Source organism: Neodiprion lecontei, chromosome 5, assembly GCF_021901455.1.
Source record: "Neodiprion lecontei isolate iyNeoLeco1 chromosome 5, iyNeoLeco1.1, whole genome shotgun sequence".
Lineage (NCBI taxonomy): Eukaryota > Metazoa > Arthropoda > Insecta > Hymenoptera > Diprionidae > Neodiprion > Neodiprion lecontei.
In genome coordinates this window covers 13,372,551-13,398,848 of record NC_060264.1, presented here as the reverse complement: position 1 = coordinate 13,398,848, position 26,298 = coordinate 13,372,551, and the positions used below count along the sequence as shown (strand labels likewise).

At 38.1% G+C, this 26,298-nt stretch overlaps 1 protein-coding gene across 8 annotated transcripts in view; it reads right to left on the bottom strand.

Moving 5' to 3' along the window:
* LOC107227349 (sodium/calcium exchanger 1) overlaps positions 1 to 26,298 on the bottom strand; it is a 1,225,609-nt gene that overhangs the window by 715,204 nt on the left and 484,107 nt on the right. For all 8 annotated transcript variants that reach the window (XM_046741324.1, XM_046741325.1, XM_046741326.1 and 5 more), the window contains exon 4: positions 407 to 604. In XM_046741324.1, coding sequence (XP_046597280.1) covers positions 407 to 604 — 198 coding nt within the window. The remainder of the gene's footprint in view (positions 1 to 406; positions 605 to 26,298) is intronic.

The following is a 26,298-nucleotide window of genomic DNA, read 5'->3' as shown; positions in this document are numbered from 1 at the left end:
TGTAAAATTTTTTTTTTTGTCCGGCTTTAATCTTCCATGATATATGAAAAAAAAAAATCAGTCATTAAACGACCACATTGGAAAATTCGAAAAAATTCACACAGAGTACCCTTGAGTACAACGGATCTCTCCGTTGTATCCATTCTACAATTCCTTAAGTTATCAACATTTCTCGACAAGTACCGTATTAACTCAGAAGTATCAATATGCAACCATAAGCTTCAGAGAGTCCCAGATTCGTTTGCAAATTGTGCTACTACTATCAAGAAAGCATGAAAGATTGCGCAATCCCCAAATAGTTGGCAAGAGGGGAACTTGATATGAAGTGGTCAGAATGAAGGCTGGAAATTTTTTACAGCAGTGGAGATGCTTTGGATTCTTGTATAGCAAAAATATACGTACTTACCAAGTAAAATTGAGGCGTTGGCTCTCTGAACTAGTTTGTCAACTGTGTTCTTGAATTCCTTAGATTCCTTGATTCGCACCTGAGCACGTGAGACCTCTCCCAGACGAGGACGCCCAAGCAGAGTAATTTTTTCTTCATCGGTTCTTCCTTCGGGTGGTTTGTGTTTAGCGATAACTGCCATCTCCGCATCAGCTGTAACTAGAATACAAATGCCTGTGTCAATGCTGAATCTGCGTTATGAAAATGCACGTTTATACAAAGGCCATAACTTTCAAAATGTCAAAAAAATATGGTGTCATTCAAATTCCCAGTTATTTCCTCGTCCATTCAATGTGGGTCTGGAGTGGCAAGTAACGTTGAAACTGTTGAGATCAATGCTAGTGATGGCCACTTATCTGAGAATAATCGATGTATCGATTAATCGATTTCAACAAAATAATCGGACACGGCTCGATTAAATTGTAAAAATTAATCAATTTGGTAAATTTCTGCGTGTAGTCTTAATATCAGAAGAGATATTTCGATAATTCATAGTCTTATGCAAAATATTTTTAAGTTTGATAAATTTTGAGTAATTGATACTTAAATCACATACATCGATACTGTATTGCATCGTTCGTGTGAGTAAACAAGCGGCTCCAGACCCACATTGAATCGACGAGGAAATAACTAGGAATTTGAATGACACCATATTTTTTTGAGTTGAATTGATTGAATTTATTCATGTAATTCGACTTCATTTTTCTATTCCAAATAATAATAATTATTTTTCCTCAAATTCAGATAGATTTATTAAATTGAAATTGCTTCATTTGAATTCAGGTATTTGGGAATTTCCTTCTTCTCGATTTAAAATTACTTTTTTATTTGAATTTAATTATTTTTCTCTTCAAACACAAAATTTTGGCACGAATCTAAAGTAATTCAAAGTAACTTGACTTATTACAACTCTTCCTAATTCAGTTATATCTCAAATTATTCTCATGATTTCAGTTATCATTTTTAGTGATTCAGTGAATTCTCATTTACTCAGTTATTTTGTGTTAACTCAGGTGAATTGTAATTGATTTACAAACCTATTGACACGTCAATTCAGCGAGTTGTTGTTCCCTCGAATTATTGAAAAATCGGATGTCAATGATGAATTTAAAACTAGTGGAAAAGTTATGTTGCAAAGACACAAAAAATGTTCGGAAAGCATAATTCAGATTGATTGAATGACTAATCATGAACCCTAACGGCATATCAATCATCTAAAATCTCTAGTTTTATGCATACATCGATGATTGGAAGTGTTTTATAACATTAAATCTTAAATCCGCTGATTTATTTCGAGATTTATTTTCATTTTCACTCGTGTATGTGTGTTTCGTAGTATTGTGTACCTGGGCATTCGCTTATTTTCACACACATGAGTGTGCGTCCGTGGGTGTGCGGCCGGCAGCGTGTGCCGCGGCAACAATACCGAGGTCAGCGCTCGAGAAGGGGTACAACAGCGAGTGAGGGGAGGTGCCGATATTTACTTTGTAACCGAATAATAATAATTCACCCAGACGAACAAAACAGCAATTTCCGTGGCGGTAAATCCAGATGAAATGGTGCACTCTGATTGGCCTAACGCTATCGCTTATAATTCAAAAACTATGCGTCGGACGAGCTTTCGGTAAAGAAATTCTCGGTTGCATTTCAGTCAGGTATCACGCTGGCTGGTCCGTGTCCCTCAATTTAGGGACACCCTGTATACAAATTGAGAGGAAAAGCGAAGAACGAATTTCAGTCTAAACATTATCAATATTTTACGAATCCTGCTTGATAACGTTGTTTTTTAATTTTCGCCCTCCTTCTTTTCCAACTCCCCATCAAACTGAGTTAATCTTTAGTTAAAAAACAAATTAGTAATTATGGTGAACGTTGAAAGACACATGTGTTCAAATAGTGGACTTATCGGAAAAGAGCAAGACCAGGAAGCACAAGAAAGAGAAAGAAAAAAATTTCAAAGAAGCGTCTTAAATCTAGAGATAAGTAATTCACACGCAATGATAATCAAACTGCAGAGACCCCTCACAAATTTAAGCACATCCATTAGTTTCATCTTACCCGACAGACTTATCATAGATTTTTCAATTCACAAAGCCATCATTTGGGAAAAGAATTTTCGATAATCAAAAATGCAAACTGCAAGAAGATTATTAACCTTCTAGACCTAAAAAATAACTCTAGGAAGAAGAGTAATAAGATTGACAAGTCAAAATGGCTAGTAAATCTTTCTAATGTTCCAATACCAGAACATGTAGCTGATTTTGTCAGTTTTGGACCTCAACATGGTGTTCCTATAAAGACAAATCACATTCCGACAACTAATCTTATCGCTGATTTTGAGTCCAGCATTGATAAAATTCCCTTGGAAGTTAGAAATCAAGCAAGAACCGACTTTTCCAGTGAAATATGCAATTTCAAGCACAATCCTCGCATATCTGGTCGATTTAATACCACTGTTATCAATGAAGTTAAATTGTTCCGCTCATCTCACAGAGATGTATTATTTTTAAAGGCTGAAAAAGGAAATTCCACAGTATGCATTACACGTAAAGATTATAACAATTAGATGTTAGCTCAACTGTCTAACTCCAACACATATAAAATTTTAAAACACGATCTAACTTTTACGCTACAGCAACGGGTCAATGTTTTAGCGAATCGCTGGTGCCAGTTTGACTTTATATCGAGCCAACTAAAACCTAACATATATTCAAACGTTTCGACATTGTTCGCGGGCTGAATTTCGTCAGAATTTCATACCTAATATGTGAGGTAACGTGAAGATTTCGCGCAAGCTCGAATGTTATATTAATTTTAAGAATTTCCTGTCTCTTGGATAGAGCTGCAGGATTCGGTCTCTGGACTCGCAAGGAAGGTGGAGAATGATTACTTGTCGATTATTTGATGAACTCCTGGAAGAGCTTGAACAGTTTGACCGTTTCAACTTGGTTTTCGAGATAGCCTCAGAAGTTGTTTCCTCACCCTCATGTGCAATGGCACGAGTGGAATAAACCCATCATCACAGGCCGTGTAAACGGTTGAGGGTCAAACTTGATCTGTGTGTGTGAAGCACGCACAGATCGATCGCTATGAGAGGTTGACTCGTGATGCGAAATATTTGTTTCCGGAAAGGAAGTATTTAAATAATAAGTGAATGTTTCGTTCCCGTGAGGCGAGATGAGAGACAGGATGTGAAGTTTTGAATTTATTTTCCTTGTGATCTTTAAGAAATTTATGGTAATTTAGGAAGGGATAGCTCTTCCTTATTTACTTTGATAATAATTAGGTTTATCTACGGCAAGACTGAATATTATTTGCGTGATAGCATAGTGGTCAGAAGGACGGTATTCGAAAATGCTGGATCGTCGTTGACGAGTCGGTTTCGATATTGATAATGATTCGTTTAGTTAGTACTAAGACAGAATATTATTTACGTGATAGCATGGTAGTCGGAAGGACTTAGATAATAGTTCGGTTTACCTATGGCAAGACTGAATATTATTTGCGTGATAGCCTGGTCGTCAGAGGGACGGTATTCGACAATGCGGAATCGTCGCTGACTGTTTGTTTCGATATTAATAATCATTCGTTTAGTTAGTACTAAGACAGAATATTATTTACGTGATAGTATAGTAGTCAGAAGGACTTGGATAGTAGTTCAGTTTACGTATGGCAAGACTGAATATTATTAGCGTGGTAGTCAAATGAAAGGGAATTCTACGCAAACATACCGTCACCTGTATCAAGACATCCAGTCGCAATGACAGAGACTCTCTACAGGTTCAAGTGCCCTACCTATGGATCAGAGGATTGTGAGACGATCACCGTATCTGAGCTATAAGGTCAGACGCAATGCTGTTCTTCACTCAGACACGGCTCCCTAGTACCTAAGGACTTTTTATTGAAAACAAATAAAATGTTAATACGTTGAATGCCCTCCTTTGATGGGGCGTGGTGTTTGAGGAGTCCTGGAAGGACGACTCCACGTCTCCTGATCGTGGGTCGTGTTGATATCTGGCTCCTCGTAGACGTGGGATGCTCCGTCAATATGTGCACGGATAGGTCCTTGCGTTGGACGATTCGTTGATCTACCTTGGTATATGATACAATAGATGATAGATATCGAGCCACATTTGCGCTCGTCTTTTATACTTTCTTACTGTCTAGTTTCGCAGTTTTCGGGGATAGAGATTGGTCGTGTCCCCTGAAGAAGGGGCACGGTAAATCGTGCGATTTGATTGGATTACCGGTATGTGGTGGGGTTATCGAGTGTGTAGTGAGATTTGGGCTTGTCACCACCAAGCACAATATTTGGGGGCACGCGTTGAACTTCAGGTGCCGGTACGCTAGCCAGGCGTCCCGTCACAATATACAAAGAACAGCGTCTCAGCGAGGGCTTATGGGTTACCGAAGATCCACAAAATAGACATACCAGTTGAAATCATTGTTTCCTTCCTGAACAGCCCAACCTATAAACTAGGTAAAACTTTGAATTCGTAGATCAAATCCAGCTCTGTCGTTTATAAGTCACAAATCAAGGATAGTTTCAGCTTACAAGGAACGTATCCCGGTCCGAACTCTTCGATTTGATTTCTTTTGTAATATGTTATAGTAGACTAAAAACTAAGCGACATGTATTTTTTTTTTATCGGCCATGAACATTTTAAATGGGCGAAACCACCCTTCAAAGTAAGGCAGGTCAAGGGGCGATTTGGCAGTTTCACCCACAAGAACATAATATTTTTTGAGCAATCCAACTAGAAAAGTTTTCTCATGAAGAGAAATGAAAAATGTATTTTTCTCAAGGACAAAAAAAAAATTAAGGGGGTGAGCCATCCCTAAATATAATCACATTTATGCAAAAAATTGTAAAATTCAAGTCTAAAAATCTGGAAAAATATATATTGCGGATGAATACAAAAGAAAATTTACGTATTTTTGAATTTTCTTGAAAAAAAAATATTGGCTGGAGTAACTACCCCCGAACGCTGTTTATCTTGCTCGTGTCACGTGCTGAGCGGTCTCAGACGCGACGACTTAACCCTCTAGATTTCCGCAGAGGTTTATACTTATTTTTTTTCGTGGGTTGGCAGGTGATCGTCTTCTATAGGGTGATCCCTGGGAGATGGGTTAGAGGATTCAATTATATTATAATAGAATGTTTTATGGAAAGCAAGCTTTTAATGATAACAATGCAAATGAAATAGCAATCGAGAGAAATGCGGGACGAGGAAGCTTACCATGTTTTTATCTTAATGTTTGCATGCATACACCTACTCACTCTTTGGTGGCTTCTAAATTCTCACTCACTCTCTCGCACAGTTCTGATCACTCTTATCTCTACAAAACTTGATTAAGTTCGTGGCAGGACTTCAAGCACTTATTACTAACTTCGAAAGACTCACGCCTCGACGCGAGAAGCCTTCCCGACCGCGTATAGATCAGAGTATCACCCTCTGATCGTCGGTAGCGGAAAAGGACTTACAACCTCTATACGCAATTGCTTCGAAGGAGCCGGGTTCCGTTGAGGTCGTTCTCAGCTGTCTCTAACGGGACTAACTTCGCTCGCTCGTCCGACACCTCTTGGAGCGTCGGACAGCGAGCAAGGTTTTTGCTGATTTTACAATTTAGAACAAAGGCTCGCCTCGCGACGATCACTCCTGAAACGTATGATCTCGCGCTCGCCTCATCCCGGTGTTGGTTACACCCGGGATCTGGCGGACGTGGAGACGCTAACGTTGCTGACGGTCAACTACGCCGTTGCGCTTTGGTCGTGCCACGAACTGTTTTATATAATGGTTAAATTATATGAATATAATGAATTTAAGGCTATGCTTCCTCGTCTATTTTAAAAGCGATATTAATAATTAATGACATTGGTATATAATGATATATTTTGGTGTGCATACATGCGGCGTTTGTGACACTCGAATGCACAAAATCGTCAAATTCAAGTCTAAGAATCTGAAAATAATTACATTGCGTACGAATACGAAAGAAATATGACACATAATTGCATTTCCTCGAAAAAAATATTGGAGGGGTAACTACCCTTAAACACTGTTTATCTTGGATTTACGCGAGAAACTGGTCAAATTCAAGTTTACAAATCTGAAAAAATATACAATGTGTATGAATATGATGGAAATACGACATTTATTTGGATTTTTTCGCAAAAAAGTATTAGGGAGTAGCAACCCTTCGACACTGTTTATCTTGCGCTAACGCGAAAAATAGTCCAATTGAAATCTAAAAATTTGTTAATGTATATTGCGTATGTACACAAAATGAATGTACGTGTTTCTGGATTTTATCGAAAAAAAATATTGGACGGAACTACTTTTATGTACTGTACTTGGTTTTCTTCTTCGACAGCCAAAGTTCTTCCTGAATGCGTGTTTAGGATTGAATAAAACAAAGATGAGTAGGACGTGAACACTTGCAATCAACAGGTTTATTTAATTAACACAGATGGTACAAAGGCTTAACTCAGTGTAGACGAGTGTGAGTATTTAGGATTGAGTGTGTGTGAGTTATTTCACTGGAGAGAGTGTCTATTTTTTTGAAGCCGTAAATCGGAAATCTTTATGGCCAATTCCTTTCTGGGCTTGTAAGGCCCATTCACGTAAATCATTATCATGAATGATGAAACCGGCGTCGACAGCTGCTTTAGAATTATTAAACGTAATGTTGCAAATTCTAGCGATTTTTTTGGTGTAAGTGCCACCTTGATTTAATGAATCAGCCAATTGTCGAAGTTAATTTACAGATTTTACCCTTTTACAATTTTTTCTCGCAGTGTCCATGAGTAAACTTCTTTTTTGTCTGCTTCTCCAGAAATTGAAGGCTCTTGATTAATAATCATACGATACATCTTCGTCTTACGTACACTCATTTGTAGGTGGCACAGGATGGATAGGTAAAGTATGCATAATGTCACCTTCTATTATTTGGGCATTAGTAACTTTGTATGGTTCTTGAAAATCTAGGGATTCTTCAATCGTCATTTCCACGCAATTAAATTTATTCATCGCGGCTAATAAAATATCTTCGATGTTCTCTTTTAAATCAATTTCCATACGATTAACCGGAGTCTCTTGTGTATTTAGCGATTAAAATACGCCAAGCAAGAGATTGACGACATTTATAGGATTTTCTTTCATTTTCAGTATTGCTGAAAAAATGTATTGTAATAACTCGAATAATATCCCTTTTATTCCAAAATATTGGTACATAAGAAAGTTGAAAAAGGCGACAAAGGCAGACGAGAGACAATAAAAATTCAATTTATTTTCAGGGGTTAGAATTTTGATATTGTTATTCAATATTTATAATGCAATGAATTTAATAATTAGTTGGCCACCGTGTTGTTGTGTTTATTGAACACATTTTCAAATTGCATCATAAAAATTACATTTATATCCCACAATTTTTAAATATTAATTTACAATTAACCAAGAAAAATTTTAATTTACTTGTTACAGACATCAAAAATAATTCACAAGACAAAACAGAATAATATAATAATAATACGAGAGGAACTTGATTTTCAATTAATAACAATGAAGATATAATATTATTTCAATTCGTCTCTTTTATCAACTTATTTCTATACGAGAATATCTTGTCGAAAATTTGAAAAACTTACAAAATCCTTAACTGTTTTCTGAATGAGAAATTTATGATTTCTACACATAAACTCATATAAAATATTAAATTTTCTCTGAAAACGAACTGCCCACTTTGACGTAGCACTGACTGTGTAGAACTCACAAATAAAACTGAAAACATGAGCTACTTTATCGAAACAACCAATATGCAGTGAATATTTTCACACTTATAGAAGCAAATATGTTATCTTATGTTTAAATGGTTGCGTTGATAATGAGGCTGCTGATGATGGATAAGACGCAATATTGTGTCATGCTGCGATAAGTTACTCTTAAAGTGGTATTCTATTCTAGAATCTTTGAAAATACGAATTTATTATTTTCATTTTCTTACAGTTTAAGGTTCTAGTGTAGACTATCACTTCAAGAGTAATTTATCGCAGCATAATACAATATTGCATCTAATCCGTTATCAGCAGCTTCTTTTTGTCTGGGGACACTGTCTCTGTTCCCGAAATTGTCTTCGCTGCCGATGATTCATTTTTGAGCCATTCATGATACAGTGAGAAAATGAAAAAACGTTAACAATTCGAAACATTTCAGAGGTAGTTCCGTCCAATATTTATTCTCGATAAAATCCAAAGATACGTCTTATTTCCTGCGTATTTATACGCAATATATATATATATATATATATATTTTGTCAGATTTTTCGACTTTAATTTGACCACTCTCTCGCGTAAACGCAAGGTAAACAGCGTTCAAGGGTAGTTACTCCTCCAATATTTTTTTTCGAGGAAATCCAATTATACGTCATATTTCTTTCGTGTTCGTACGCACTGTATATTTTTTCAAATTTTTAAACTTAAATTTGACGATTCTCTGCATTCGAGCAAGATAAACAGCGTTCGGGGGTAGTGACCCCGGCCAATATTTTTTTTCGGGAAAATTCAAAAACACGTATATTTTCTTTTCTATTTATACGCAATATATATTTTTTTTCAGATTTTTAGACTTGAATTTCACAATTTTTTCATAAATGTGATTATATTTAGGGCTAGCTAACCCCCCTTAATTTTTTTTTTTTTTTTTTTTAGAGAATAATACATTTTTTATTTATCTTCGTGAGAAAACTTTTCAAGTTGGATTGGTTAAAAAATATTATGTTTTTGTGGGTGAAACTGCCAAATTGCCGCTTGACATGCTTCACTTCAAAGGGTGGTTTCACCCCCTCAAAGTGTATCATGGTCGATAAGAAAAAAAAAAATACTTGTCGCTTAGTTTTTAGTCTACGATAACATATTGAAAAAGAAATAGAATCGGAGAGTTCCCACTGGGATACCTTCCTTGTTAGTCACATCAATAAGAGCCAGAAAGCTACCCCGAGACTACATTCTTGTATCATTGGATGTAATTTCTCTATTTACAAATGTACCTTTGTAATGTAGCTACTGATGCCATTAAAAGACGCTGGCGAGATTTATCACGTAACATTCCTGTCCCTTTAGACCAATTTATGTCAGCGCTAAATATTTGTTTTGGCGCTTCAACAAAAACGACATTATTTACTCCCAAACCTTTGGTTTACCCATAGGCTCACCGTTGTCTCCTATGCTTGCTGATCTTGTTTTGGATGATTTACAATCTCAATGTATCAACAGTTCAGACATTGTTCTGCCGTTCTTTTTTAGATATGTAGATGATATCCTCACTGCAGTTCCAAAGAATTCTGTATCACTAGTATTAAATTTTTTCAATAGCATACACCCCAGACTACAGTTTACATGTGAAATTGAACAAAACAACAAAATCAACTTTTTTGATGTCACGATTATTAACAATGATTTTTTAATAGAGACGGATTGTTTTCAAAAATCTACATGGTCACAGAGATACCTCAACTTTCATTCACACCATCCGAGGTCTTATAAAATGGGAACAATTATCAATATGGTAGACAGAGGTATTAAATTGTCCAATAAATGTTACCATGAAAAGAACCTCAAAATCATGCATGATGCGCTGATAAAAAATGATTACCCTGCTGAATTGGTACAAAAAACCATACATTCCAGGTACTCAAAAATCCTGATAAATCATGATTGTCCGTCTTCGATAGATAATAGAAGTTTGAACAGTTTTATTTCAATTCCGTACGTATCTGGGTTGTTCGAGTCACTGAACCGTTCCTCCAAGAAAAACAATATACAGTTTGTAGGAAAAAATGTGAATGATTTGAGAACCTTTTTTGATTTCGGCAAAGATAGTCTACCTAAAAATAAACACTCTAATCTAGTATACAAAATACCTTGTTCAAATTGTAATAAATTATTTATTAGGCAAACTGTAAGATTGCTATCTGTTCGTATCAAAGAACATAAAAATAATTTTAAAGAAGCAGCTAAACATCACACTGCATTGACGAAGCACGCCATCCAATTTTAGAATAATTTCAACTATGATAACGTCAGTATTTTGCATGAAGAACCCAGGTATTATAACCGATTCATCTCAGAAATGTGCAATATTTTGGGTCATTCTTATTCAGTTAATCTTAGGCAAGATATAGTAAAATTAAGTAAAACTTACGTAAAACTTATTACCGATTCGAACGATAGGTAAGTTACCGACTGGCATGGATATTTAATTTGTCAGTCAGAGGTATATCTATTCTAAGCCATGTTTCTTCTCTTTCTTTTTTTTTCTTGTCCTTTCTGGCCTTGCTCTTTTCCGTTAAGCCCAGTATTTGAACACATGTGTCTTTCAACGTTCACCATAATTACTAATTTGTTGTTTAACTAAAGATTAATTCAATTTGATGGAGAGTTGGAAAAGAAGAAGGGTGAAAATTTTAAAAATCCCTTATCAAGGCAGATTCGTAAAATATTGATAATTAAAATGGTAATATTGGTTATGGAGGTCGGTATAATAGAACAATCGAAAAATTGTTGACGTTTCGGCCCGAGTGGAGGCTCACTTCAAAACGAAAATTAATTTATTGACCACATCTATGAACGAGTGGGAACACAAAATAACATAGGGAAAATAAGATAGAAAATATAGGATAAAAATAAAAATAAAAATACAACTAAAAATAAAACCAGAAGATAGCATAAAGACAGTAAACTTTAGTTTAAAATTATTTTATAAGAAAAATTATATCGGTATCGAGGCAATATGTGCCAAAAAAAACTAAACAACGAAAAAACCAAGAAAAGGTAAAACACCAGCGATAAATACCTGATCGTAACGAAGTATGTTGGATAAATAATAACTAAGATTGATTGATTGATTGTGTTTTATTTAGCTTATAGCTACTTACTGCTTGTGCAGATTACATTACTTGTTACATATATAACTTCATCACCCTCTATTGTCTTACATTATCTTACCCTATACATTATAATCATTACCACAAACAGCGCAGGATTTACCTATAGGCCCGAGAGGCCCGGGCCTAGAGCGGCATTTTCTAGGGGCGGCAAAAATGGGTACTGAAAATTCAATTTTTTTGGTAAATCAAAATCATATGCAACTTGTAAAATGGATTTTTTTAAGTGAAACTTCAATTGGTAAATGGTAAGTACTAGTATTGCCGTCTGGTGGCTCAAATTGAAACTACGCAAACCAGGTCAGCTGTCACAAAGGTATTTTCTCACTGTTTAAGCTGTTGTAAAAAATAAATATTGTCTTTGCAATTATACCTATTTTTTTAAAATTTTTTTTATAAAAAAAATATTATTAAATGATGGAAAGCGTCGAGGATTTCTTGGGCGCTCGATTTTCTCCAAAACAAAACAATAGTAAAACAGTTTGCAGTGTATATGGGTGTAGCAGTAAAGCTTGCAGGAATTAAGATGTAAGATTTCATTATTTTCCAAAACAAAATGAAAATTTTGTGAAAATTACTAATGCTTTCGGAGTGGATGAGAAAATTGACTGTCGAAAAATGTGGCAAAAAGTGTTAAAAATAGGAAAAACTATTACAGAAAATATGCAAGCTTGTTTCTTGCACTTTAAAAAATCGGATTATTTCTCACCAGGTAATTATATTTATTTTTTAGTTCATTTTTTTTTTATTCTAAAATGAACTAAGAAAATTTGTTTTCTACGCAGATTCTGGGTCAAAAGGCAAAAGACGCTTGAAAACAACCGCAGTGCCTTCTTGTAATCTGCCTTGTAATGATATAAAACCAGGATCTAGTAACAAAATGAATAATGACAGAGAGAAATGAAGAATTAACAGAGATAAAAACAAAAATACCATCATTTCAGGCAATGAAGCTACTAATAATAAAAAACTGGGTTCATCAACAAGTTCAACTACTACTCAGTCGGCTTGTGATTTTGATGGTCAAAAAAATTCAGATCCTTTGGATCACACTGCAAGGAGTCTTATCACTTCAGAAGAAAATGATAATAGATGTGTTGTGGCAATGTTGTCAGTGGAATATGTTGATACGACTGAAAAAAAATTTATTGATATTGGTGTTCAAAGTAGAAGTGGTGATTTGCTGATTGATTTTTGTGATGTAATAAAAACTGAGAAGGAACTCAATACATTAACCGGCATTGTGAACTTTCATATCTTAAATGCCATCCTTGATATTTCTAAAATCGGCTTTCCTAAGTACAAGTCTGAAGGAATGCATCTTCGCAACAAAGTTATTATGACATTTATCAAATTGAAGCATAATCCATTGTAAGCAATCTCAACTGTTTTATTTAAGTACTCTTTAGCGTCACATTGCCGTAAAATTATTCTGCAAATGATCGATATGCTTTACGTTTGCTTGAAAGATGGAATACCTTTTCCAGACAAAGATGCGATTTCTCAAAATCTTCCTATATGTTTCAATGACTTTAGAAATGTTAGAATTGTGCTGGACTGTACGGAAATTTTTATACAGAAACCAAAATCGTTATGTTGTTAACAAGCAATACATTCGCGATATAAAAGTACGTATACCATCAAGTTTATGACTGGTGTAACTCCCGGAGGATTGTTATCCTACATTAGTTCCATGTGTTACGTGGGGGTGAGAGTGTACTGAGCGGTGGTAGTTAACGATTAATTGAATAATCAAGCTCCCACGTAACGACAATGAATAAATATTAAAACTAAGAAAAGACATACCTTTCGATAAGCCGGTAATTTGTAGGATCGTGTTGCTATAGTCCTGTACAGGTCTGTGAGGTTTGTTTGAATTGGTGAGGCAATTTTATAATAATGAAAATGGGAAGAAGGTTGTTCAAAATAAATGGTTTAATATGATTTAACTGGTAAAAGATGAAATATATTCCGTATGATTTGGTGATTGAAATGTCCGATAACAATGAATGGTGGTAATGACATAAAAGCCGAAAGTAACAATCTATAAAACGTTTGAGTTCATATAACGATCCACGCCGACGGACGAATTTACATTCAAATGCAGAGAAGCTGCAGAATCACTAAATTTGACCGTTTGCGGGTTTCGGCGAATTAAGTGTTATTCTATTTTAAAGGATATTATTATTTGGTACCAGGAACATCTACTCTGAACGATGGTTATAACTAGCTGGTCGTGATTATTCGATATTGTATCTCTCTTTTTAGATTATCTTAAATCAATTATACATCCTGTTGTTAATTCTTGTTGGTCAAATCTTGGAAACAATAAGTATGATTTAATTGGGGGTAGTGAAGCTACCCACCAATTCTAGACTTGCTTTTAAATGAATATTACAGAAGTAAATTTTGATTATAAAGGTCAAACAAGAATTCGTTCACTTTCGAAGATTAACACTCGGATTGACTTAGCTTTAGGTGAATCGGTCGACGAGATTGAGAGCCGTCGGATCGTGTCGGTCTGCGTCAGTAGAATTCTGGACCAGGGCTTCACCTCAAGTTCGGCAGAGTTGATGAATCGAACGATGTTGAACGTCGGGCATTTAGTCTTTGTGGATTTAGAATAATATCCTACTATCGAAACCTATAGTTGAAAGTGTCAATTTGATGATTTTGGTACATGTTATAGATGATTCCAAAGATTATTTATTAAAGATGATAATGTAGTTATTATTATTAGCACTTAAAATTACCTGATTCGGTTGAATCAGGGCCAAACTCAATTTAATTACGGAAAATGGAATAGCATAAAAATGTCTATTCTCGAAATGATGAGATTTAGTAAAGCACAGAAAAGATGGAAACGTAGAAGATAGTGAGTCTTTTGCAACTAACAGAATAACTGAATGCTCGAATTTGACGAATTAACGCGAGACTTTAGGCCGGTCACAACTAAGATTTTCCGAACGCTACTATTGCTCAAGAAGGGCTAATACGGGTTGACGTCCACGCACCTCGCGACTTGACAAACGAAAGACATGGCTTCTTGGGCCTGAGGGTCCAAGGAGCTGCAGTTGTAATAAGTTACAGCGGTAATTAGCCAATGAGGTGCGAGGGCGACCTCCTGGTGCCCAAATCCACATGGTCAGCGTTACTTCATGCTCTTCGACGGTGTTCCGACGATTCTCAATCTCGTCGGTGACACATTAAAAATATGAACAAGTGATATTTACATACAATGTTTACACATTCATTCATACATCCTAATAAGTAATCTATTTTAATTTGGTGTTTCCAAAGGTAGTGGTTTATCCTAGTTATTGGTTATAGTTTTAACTTGAAAAGAGGGATATTTCCAGACTGAGCGCTACTGATGCTAATTTAGCAGTCCCTTATCTCCGTTCTTGGTACCAGTAAAATAGAAGAAAGTCGAACCTTATACTAGGGATCATTGTTGGTCTCTACGTGACTTTTGCCTGGAGGGGTGGAACTCGCCGGTTCAGGCAATACGATATTTTAATGTTGTTTATGGCCGTAACCGTTACGGTGTTGAAAGCTAATTGTGAGAATCACTTCCACATGTTGAGGGTCATATAGATTTTGAAAAAGGTACGCTGAAGCAATGTGCCGGACGTAACACATGTATGGAGGGAGATCTTCGGATGATGCTATATTCGAGCAATCTAAAATATTGGATTCATTAGAAAAAGATGAAGCACTGATGGTTGACAAAGGGTTTATGGTAGATAAGCTGTGTAAAGATAAAGATATAACTCTTATACGACCTTCATTCAAGCAAGAAAAACTGCAATTTTCCAAAGAAGAGTCGCGCTTAAGTGCGAAAATCGCCAGAGCACGAGTTCATATAGATCGTTCCAATCAAAGACTCAAAGTATTTGAAGTCTTAGGTTCTCGGATGCCAAGTGGTCTTGTTAACAAGGGCAAATAAATATTAACAATTATTGGTGCAGTTGTAAATTTAAGTTCTCCAATTTTAAGTAATGATAAATTTATGTCAAACAACGCAGATTAATAATTAAAATACAAAAATAACTGCTAATAATGTAATATTTATTTAAACTTTATAATAAAAATTCTTGATTTTTACATTCAAACTTACTTTAACATTTTTGGAGTGTTTATTTAACAAGGTTACTTTTTACAGAAGTATGTCGTTTCGTACAAATTTTTAATTACGTTGCTCATCTTTGCAAGCATGATGTAACATTTGGTTGAAAAATATTAATTTTAAAGATTCAAATAAGTCTTTTACAAATTTTTCGTCAAAATCAACAGTAATAACTTTCAAACTTTTATCGTGAGAAGAAAATAGAATAAATTCGGTTGTTTTAACATTTAAAATACCCATTCCAAATTGAACCTGGCCATATTATTTATGATTTTTTTTCAAAATCAAATTTTTATTATTTTTCGGATCCAATTCTACGTATTTTATATGAGAAATAATATCATCTATACTTAGAGATTTACCTTCGTATGGGCATTTAATTTCTATCAATTTAACAGGTGTATCATTTTCAAATATAATTTCGTCAGGAGAATAACCATGCCAAGGGTTATTTTCTGAAATTATGAGACCACATTGAAATACATCAGTTGATGTACTTTTTTCATATGCTATTCGAGCATCAGATTCAAATTTTAAACCGTGATTTATTGCTGTATTAGAAAAAGTGCTAGGATAAAAATATTTTAGCGATTTATTCCTCCAATTAGGTTTTGGATTTTTTCGGTAGGTGTACAGTTCATAACATCGAGAGCCCGTGATTCTAAACTTTCGTTCGTTTTGCCAGATACTATAAAATTTTTTACTTTCTTTACAAATATCAACAGGATCTCCTGTTAACTGTTCAAACATATTTTGACAACATTCTCGTAGAGGTCGGAAAGGTTGTTCAGATAAATAACAGAGGATATATGAGGAGGATAAGTGTAAAATCATGCATTCAATCTGCCGAAGGTATTCAGGTGGTAGAGTTACAACAGTGTGATGTAGTGGAGCATGTCGTCCAGCTCTATTATAAATGAATTCAAAAAAAATTATAAAATACAGCGTAAAAAGAAAAATATATCCAAAAATTCAAAAAGCTTGATGAAGTAAATAGTCTACAAAAATTAAAATTTACAACAAACCAAATTGATTGAAATGCAAAATTGCACATATGTATAAGAAATTCCATTACAGTATTTGATTATAAAAATAGAGTTTTCATTAATTAGCGAGTATATTATTAATATTTTGTAATTAGTTGATAGCTAATTAAACGAATCACAAATATACTTTAAGTAAATTTATTTCATTATAATTTTTATTGAAAAAAAACAAAAACATCATTCATTAAAATTAATGATTCACGCCCATACGCTTGCTCTGATAACGTTGACTTCAAATGTTTTGAATACAATTTCTCCTTGATCAGCTTTTTAACTTCATCATCTAACTCCAGGTGATCCTTTTTAATTTTAAAACAACTATGATCACTTAAAGGATTGGCATTATATTGCTCTAAACAAGAATCTCGTAGCGTACTCCAAAGGCATTTCGTGTCTGTTGATGATACGATTTTGAAACCAGTTAAATAATTTCTAAAATTATAAAAATATTCATAATTGAACTTTATCGAAATATTAAATAAATTTTATCGAAAATTTTAATGATATAATTTAAACTTACCGTGCACAAAATAATACTGCAGCACTATGTTTACACCTTTCACTCAATCCAGCTGTACACCTACAACCGATGAAATAACTTTACCACTTTTTGCAATTATTGAATTTATCTCGTGAGGATCTTCTCGATTTTTAGACGATTGTATACAGTATGACAATAACTTGTATTGTTCATCATTTTCACTTAATATTCCTATGTAGATTAAATGGTTAGATCCGTCATCGATTTCGGAGATCGCGCAACTTGACGCGCACCTGTCGTTGCTTCGCGGCGCAGAACTTAACGCTAGATCGCGATGTCGTCTTCCGCGCAGCTCTACGGTGTAACCGGGTTGGGCGGGGTGGTGGTCCCTCGTCGCTAGCCGGTCTCTCGAGGTTGCCTTGGTCTGGTGGAGGCGGGGTGAGCGGGGAGGCTGCGGCGCGCTGGCCGCCAGCGGGAATCGCGTCCGCCTTGGATTCCCGCGCTGCAGGGACCTGCATTGGCTCCCCCTCCGCAGCCTCGGCATCCTTTACGCACGATCTCCGCGGTCTCGCCTCGCCTCGAAATATCCTCGGCGTCGGAAGCTGGTCGCTGGCTTGTGGCCGGTGTACTCAAAAAAAATAAAATGAAATAAAAAAAAAAACAAAATCCTGCAATATCTCAATCGTGATTCGCTATTGCGTCCCTGTCGAGGCTCGGATGCGTGATCCCAGTCCTGGCGCTCTTCGATTATTATTACGCGCCCCGATCCCTGAAGCCTTTAACCCTGGGTTCCGTCCAAGATTCAGGGAGCACTTTGTAGCGGGCATGCATAAAAGAAATGCCACGTTACAAGGGATATCCTATCCTAGTCGATTTCCTTTTCTCAGGACTTGTCAATTTAGTGAATCCAGTTTGAATATCGTTCGACGGATTTAACGTATTTAAAATGCCTGACCACGCTCCGGCCAATGTGGCCGCCGATGTAACGGCCGAATTGGTCGCTAGCGTCACTACGATGGTCGAAAATCTAGCTATACTGAATAATTTCGCAAATATTCCCGAGTTCGACGGGAAAAATATGCCGTTGAGGGACTTTTTGCAAGACATACAAAACGCGTCCACGTTCGTGCCGGCCGCAGCAGAAGCACAGTACATAAGCGCCATAATATCGCGATTACGCGGCGACGCGCCAAACTGCGTTCATGGCGAAAGAGTGGTGGCCGGGTTGGTGAAATTGCTAAAGAATCGTCTCGCCTGCGGAATAACTTACGAGTATTACATGGAGGCACTATCGACGATTCGAATGAAGTGCGATCGGTCCGTTGAGCAATTTTACGATAAAGTACGAATTTTGCTTAGCGGGGGAAGAAGCGCGTTCAGATCTCATTTTGGCGTCGATCCGCCAGAGTTAAATCGGGACCCGCTACATCACATCGCGTTGGGTTCATTCATAAACGGTTTGCCTTCCCATACCAGAACCGCTGTAGATTTGCGGGAGCCAGAACCTCTCGAAGCAGCTATTAAAATCGCTGAAAAACTCGCGCTTCGAGACAGCCGACGGAAATCTAATGAATCGAGTCAGGGTGAGTCGGCGCGTGTCCTTTACGCTCACTATGACTCTCGAACTCCGTCGCCGACGGCTTGGGAAAATAGACAATCGTCTACATATCGAAGCCATTCGCCACAACTAGCTCTCGGAATTTTAAAACCTGCGCGAACGCCTGATAACCGCGAGGGTGGCCACGAAATGTCATATTCTCGACCGGCAACGGCTTGCGGATATAAGGATATAATTGCGCAAAGGGAGCCTTCAAACTGCCCTGGGGCTCGCCGGGCGGATTTCCCTGCGGGCCCGACGGAAGCAAGCTAGTCGAGTCGACCCCGAAAACACCAACAATCAGTGAGGTTCCTGGAGAACGATGCCTCGTCGTCTGGACCTCCACCGCTGAGGAAAGCCCAGTAGTCGAATGGTCTGCCCCCGAACTTGGTAATAAGAAAGGGAAATTCTTCCTTGACACCGGTTTTTCGGCTAGTTTAATCAAACCTAGTGCCCTCGATCAAGACTTAACTGTAAAAACTGACGATAAAATATGGGTCATAGGCCTGGAGGAATCGGATATTCTGACACTCGGCTCTGTTGTTCTTCATATTTCCGAAAAACCGACTGAATTTTACTTGTTACGAAAATTGCCACTGAAAAACGACGCCTTAATCGGTAAACCGTATTTTTCGCGGGGAAAGCCGAAATTTCGTTTTTTCAAAACACTATAGTCACCTCCAGTGATCCTATCTGACCTAAGCGTTTCGTAGGTTTGCCTACTTCCGGCGCGGAACCTACAAAGCGCGTGTTAGCAGCAAAAATCACCTCGGGTAAACGAAATTATAAACTGCGCGCGCATACGAGCGAACAAATAAGCATCCCTTTGAAAAATTCGAACTTGAAGGAGGGATATTTACCACAATTTGAGACTCAAACGGGCGTATTTATCGGAGAAAGTATCGTTGCTCCTTCGGGAGGATCGTGCTACGTCTCGGTAATAAACACGCGATTTGACGACGTCGAACTAGAAATCAAGCCTCAGGAACTCGAAGATTTCTAGCATCATCGAGAGGATGGTTATTGGAGCGGAGAAAGCTCCGACGGTAGCAGCGTTGAGACTACTCCACCGACGGATCGGGTAGAAGCTATAACCAAATCGCTGCGTTTAGACAGGCTTAACGAGGTAGAGCGCGCACATGTTATACATCTCATTGAGGAATTCCCTCATATGTACAAGTTACCAGGCGATAAACTGCGGTATACGGATCAAGTTCACCATCGAATCCCGACGGTGGATGAGCTGCCGGTAAACGCAAAACAATATAGATTTCCTGTGGTGTATCAGTCGGAACTGGAACGGTAAGTTGAGAAAAAGCTAAGGGACGGAATAATTGTTCATTCAAGCTTCCCGTATAACTCGCCAGTCTGGATCCTTCCTCAAAAACCCAATTCTCAAGGGAATCCTCGGATGCGCATGGTAATCGATTTTCGTAAATTGAACGAGAAGACAATTTCCGAAGCGTACCCCCTTCCAAATATGATTGAAATTCTCGAACAGCTGGGAAAAGCTACATATTTTTCGACATTCGATCTAGCGAGCGGTTTTCAACAGATCCCGATGGATCGAAGCGATGCTCCAGAGATAGCTTTTTCTACGACAAACGGACATTACGAGTACGCTTGCATGCCTGAGGGTCTCAAGAACACGCCTGCGACCTTTCGGCGCCTGATGGATCGAGTGCTAATCGGGTTGAAGGGCACGGAGTTGTTCGTGTATCTCGACGATATTGTCGTGTTGGCAAAAACTTTTAAGGAACATCAGATTTAAGTCCGTCGTCTTATGCAACGTCTCGAGGATGCTAACCTCGTCCTCGAGCCGAAAAAATGCGAATTCTTGCATAGCGAAGTCGTGTATCTCGGGCACATTGTTAGTCGCGATGGGTTGCGAAAGGACCCCAAGAAATTGGAGGCTGTGCGTAAATTTCCGCGCCCAAGAACGCAGAAGAACGTACGCCAATTTCTGGGACTTGCCGGATATTACCGTCAATTTGTTCCTGATTTTGCTGCCAGATCGAAACCCTTGTCAGACTTGTTGAAAAGGAAAAAATATTCGTATGGTAGTGGAAGCAGAAAAACAGCTTTCGCAATTTTCGCAAGGCACTGTGTCAAGAAGCGATTTTGCAGTATCCCGATTTGTCCAAACAATTAATTTTGACGACTGACGCCTCGGAATTTGAACTCGGAGCAATGTTGTCACAAATTCGCGATGGCCATGATCTACCAGTCGCTTATCATTCCAGAATTTTCTCAAATGCTGAAAAGAATCACGGAACTACGGAACAAGAGTGTCTGGCTATAATCGATTCAATAGAACATTTCTCCACATATCTTTATGGAAGAAAATTTAAGCTCGTAAGCCATCACGAGCCTCTCAAATGGATGCGCTCTACGCTCGATCCAGGCAAGAGGCTCAGTGGATGGAAAATTAGATCGTGTAAATACGATTATGAATTCCAACATAAGCCAGGGCGTGGAAATGTAAATGCCGATGCACTCTCCCATAATCCCGTTACCCCGATGATAACCTCGTCTTCGAGTGATTCGGAGGCGAAGCCAAACGTCACTCAGAAAACGCAAGCATTGCCTTTACTTTTGCCTTTAAAATCCTCCGGTACTCGTAAAGGCCAGACGTCTAGCACACGAGCATCAACATCTGGCACATCAACTGGCCCGTCAGAGGCCGATACATCAATCGTAGCAGCGCGCACACGATCGCGTCTACGCAGCGTGCCCACAGTGCCAACAGTACCTGAAAGGGGAGTGGGGAGCTCGGAGAGCTCCAGCCCGTTGGCGAGACGCACACGCGGGAAAGTCGTTTCGAGACCCGTGAGGCGCCTACCTCCCACCGCTGCGAACCCTCTGGATTCGAATCGGAGAGCTCAGGGCCAACCATACAGCGCCTGCATCGCAGTATGCTGCCCTCACCGTCACTCCCTCCGAAAAGGCTGAAGCCTCCACACCCCGTAAAGGTCAAGCCCCTCGGAGACCCCCAAGAACCAGCGCCTTCACCGGAGTCCGCAAGCGTGACGTCTGACCAGAGGTCTACTGCAATCACGGAGGAATCGGAAGCTGTAAGCGCGAAGGCGGTAACGGCAACCCTTGAAGACTCGATTAATAAATTCAAGGATTCATTAAAGCGCTTAGAGGAGCGACACCACACCAAATCCTCCCACGATCCCAAAAAGGAGCCTAATAAAAGCGATTTTGACTGGTCCGATCATTTGTCGGAGGGGGATGAGGTAGAAGAGGAGGCTCGGGAGATTCTCCAAGATCAAGACCCTTTCGATGACATCGCCGGAGATGCCGAGCTTGCCAGTCGCTTAAAAGCGTTCGAAAGTAGGTTCAAGTCACCATCGGACAAGGAATTAGTGCGGCGGTTGAGCGCGGGAAAGAAGACATCATCACGCACGGTAGAAGACGAAACGGAGGCGGACGACGAGAGCGATGAGCCACCAGCTGAGAGAGAGAGTATGTCGCGAGCAAGTGCGAGAGAGAGGCCCAAGATAAGTATGGCCGCGGGACTCGAGCGCGTACTCGACTCCTTACAGCCCGCTCGGACCTCTCTACTGCCCGCTCCCCGTCGGACGGTGAGATGGTCGTTGCCTAGCAACGACACGGCCTCGGCCGCAAGATCTACACTGCGATCTACACCGTACCGACCACGTGCGTTACTACGTGCTTTGTTTCCCGGCAATTCTAGCGGGAATAAAAGCAATTTCATAAAATTCCCTGACGACCCCATCATAATAGGGTCAAAGTACACGACTTCGTCCTCAATCACGTCGTCCTCACTGGATTCATCCAGTGATGATGAACCTGAGCAAGGAAATTCTACAGGACAAATCGGTAAGATTATAGGCTTGCGAGAATGCCTAACGTACAAACCGGATAACCTAGTCCATTTTATCTCTGCTGATGCAGAGCTACCTACCTTCATCGGAAAACTACTTGCCGATTTAGGAAGGGAAGACGGACATACGATTGAAGAAAGAAAATTAAAAATTGAACAAATAGCGTTGACTCCATATGGATCCACTAAAATTAATACTATCGTCATCAAAAAGCGATACTACGAGGAAACCAACGCCGAGCACATATACAAGGGACTTGAGAATCTCAAAGCCGCCTTCCAACGAGCAGCTGAGAAGTCGTTTCGTATTTCACGCTCGGGAGATTATACAGACATATTGCCGCAGACGAAATTTCTCGACTGGTTGGTCAAACTCTTCAGTAGGTCCAACATAGTCACAACGGTATGTTATGGTACAATTCGACGGCCACCGTTTGAACAACATTCACAAATAACTGAAAAATTTCATGCGAGTTTTATCTTATCGTAAAATCTGAGAACGTTTTTATTGGCCTTAACGAAGGAAGGAATTGCAAAATAGTAGTATAAATATGACAGTTCTGGATCCAAAAAAATGGCGGCGTGCCGGCTCCCTCCCACCACCCTCCCGGGCAGCCGGTATGTTATCCCCACTATAGCAAGCCTTTCCCAATGACGTCAGCAGTATAATCGCCATTTTGATTTAGCCGGATGAGCAGCCATTTTGATTTTTGCCGGATGTGACGTAACCGGCTAACGTGCCCACAGCAGCCATTTTGAAAATGGCGGTTATTTCGACGGCGGGCATTTTGACGGCGGCCATTTTGATTTTTTTAATGGCGGCGATTTTGATTTTTTGATGGCGGCCATTTTGACTGCGGCCATTCTGATTTTTGCTTAGTCAGACGAGCGGCCATTCACACAGCGACCATTTTGATTTTTGCTTAGCCGGATGAGCAGCCATTTTGATTTTTGCTTAGCCGGATGAGCAGCCATTTTGATTTTTCATCGTCCGACAGTTTGATAATATGATTTTCGCTATGACGTCATCAGCATAATCGACCGATTTTGCCGTCTGACGAGCAGCCATTCAGACAGCGGCCCTTTTGAATTTTTATCGTCGGACAGTTTGATAATGTGATTTTCGCTATGACGTCACCAGTATTATCGACCGATTTTACCGTCTGACGGCGGCCATTTTGATTTTTGCTCAGTCAGATGGGCGGCCGTTTTGATTTTTATCGTCAGACAGTTTGATAATGTGATTTATTTCTTGGTCGGACGAATAGTTATTTCGATTTTTCGCCGTTACCCGTAAACTTTCGCGCCAATAGTTTGCCCCAGGCGAAGAATAATATTTTCCACGTACTTCGAATACATTCTTTTGCGTTAATCGACCGGATGGTGATGCCGCAATTAGATAGGCCGGGAATGTTGATGATGATTCGTGAACTTTCGCTTTCAAGAATTTATTAGGGGGGAGAGTGTGGTTAGTTGGTATATAAATCGCGAGCTCATTCAACACGTTATATTGTTTTCAAAGTTTTCCCATTGCAAACTTCAGTATCCATAGTATGTCAAATTTATAAAATCTACATCGAACGTGATGGATCTAAATAAAATCAACCTCGTCTGTCGCCTGAAAAAGGCTACCCACCAAGAGAATGTCAGATCTGGAGGTTGGGGAGGAGTAAAGCGTGACGGGGGTAAGACGCGTAAATACTAAGTACGGCACGAGTATTCTTCTCGCGCTCAATGAACAATTCGAAATATTTTTACCCCCACGAATTGTAATCCTCATGGAAAATGATGTGGTGCAATTTAACGCCATGCAAAAGACGATAATCGAGGGCATTCTACGAATGAAATATCAAGGAGGCGAATACAACAAATTTGAATTCTTGTGTGACAGATGAGCAATTTGAGCGTAACGAACAGCACTGTTCCAACTTGCAATATGGAGATGATCATGGACATTCAAAGTTTCGTTGGCCCCAACGATAAATTTATACCCAAGGAACTTTGCATCATAAACATAAACTCATCGGGTTTGAGCCGCATTCTCTTCAAACCGCCGCCGCGCCGTACGCTTGGGCGGATCTACCAGCTCAACACAAAGCTACTAACGCTTGGCTAACACACAATTTTCATGGAATACCCTGGAATGCGGGAATCGAACCTTATGCCGAGGTGCAGAAAATTGTGAAAAAGGCTGTTAAATATGCATGCTATGTATATGTCAAAGGTGAGGAGAAGAAACGGTGGCTGACAGAGATCCTTGGTGGGACAAAACAAGTAATAAACATGGAAGATTTACACATTTCACCACCATCACTGGAAAAACTGAAACATATAGAAGAGGCGGGCTGGTGCTGTGATTATCATGGAAACGCTTCAACGGGATACAACTGCGCCTTCGAAAATGTTCAGCGTTTGAAGAAGTGGTATGTCGAGGAGTGCACGGGGTCTCTCACGAAATCGCTCTGTCTTTTCGAAAAACAGAAAAAATATTAATAGAATTTATTGTAGTTATATATATAAATATATATATATATATATATATATATATATATATATATATATATATATGAATATATATATATATATATATATATATATTAGGCTGATTCAAAAAAAACGGCCAATTTTTTTTTTTTTAAATCCTCACATAAAAACTTCCGAGAAGGTGTGAAAAGACGCCTGTAAAAAGCAGAGCCCTTAATGTTATTATTAAGAGGTCGCGCATCGGGAATTTCTATTTCCCGTTCAAATAACACAGGAATAAATTTTTTTAAATTTTGCAATTTCGTATTTTTGCAACGGCTGATTGAATTAGCGAACCAAAGCATATTTTTGTAGGAAATTTGACGCTCTACAAAAAAAGTCCTTACAAAGTTTTCGATAGTCACACTCCTTCAAAAGTTATTCGAGGTCAAAGTTGAACTTACAAAAAAATTCAATGTTTTTTTTTTTTTCGATGATACTATGAATCTTTTCTCATTATTTTGTTATAAAGATATATTTAATAAATATATCTTACTCTAATTGGGCTTTTTCAATCATTAATTTTCCCATCGAGTCAATATAAAGTTACCTTACAAAAATGCGATGTTAAATAATAACCATGTTATCATGGAGAATCCATAACTGATGCACTTGACTATTTAAAAATGTAATTGTTCCGAAATCTATCCTCTTTATAACAAAATAATGAGAAAAGATTCATAGTATCATCGAAAAAAAAAAAAACATTGAATTTTTTTGTAAGTTCAACTTTGACCTCGAATAACTTTTGAAGGAGTGTGACTATCGAAAACTTTGTAAGGACTTTTTTTGTAGAGCGTCAAATTTCCTACAAAAATATGCTTTGGTTCGCTAATTCAATCAGCCGTTGCAAAAATACGAAATTGCAAAATTTAAAAAAATTTATTCCTGTGTTATTTGAACGGGAAATAGAAATTCCCGATGCGCGACCTCTTAATAATAACATTAAGGGCTCTGCTTTTTACAGGCGTCTTTTCACACCTTCTCGGAAGTTTTTATGTGAGGATTTAAAAAAAAAAAAATTGGCCGTTTTTTTTGAATCAGCCTAATATATATATATATATATATATATATATATATATATATATATATTCATATTTAAAAAAAAAAAAATTGGCCGTTTTTTTTGAATCAGCCTAATATATATATATATATATATATATATTCATATATATATATATGAATATATATATATATATATATATATATATTAGGCTGATTCAAAAAAAACGGCCAATTTTTTTTTTTTTAAATCCTCACATAAAAACTTCCGAGAAGGTGTG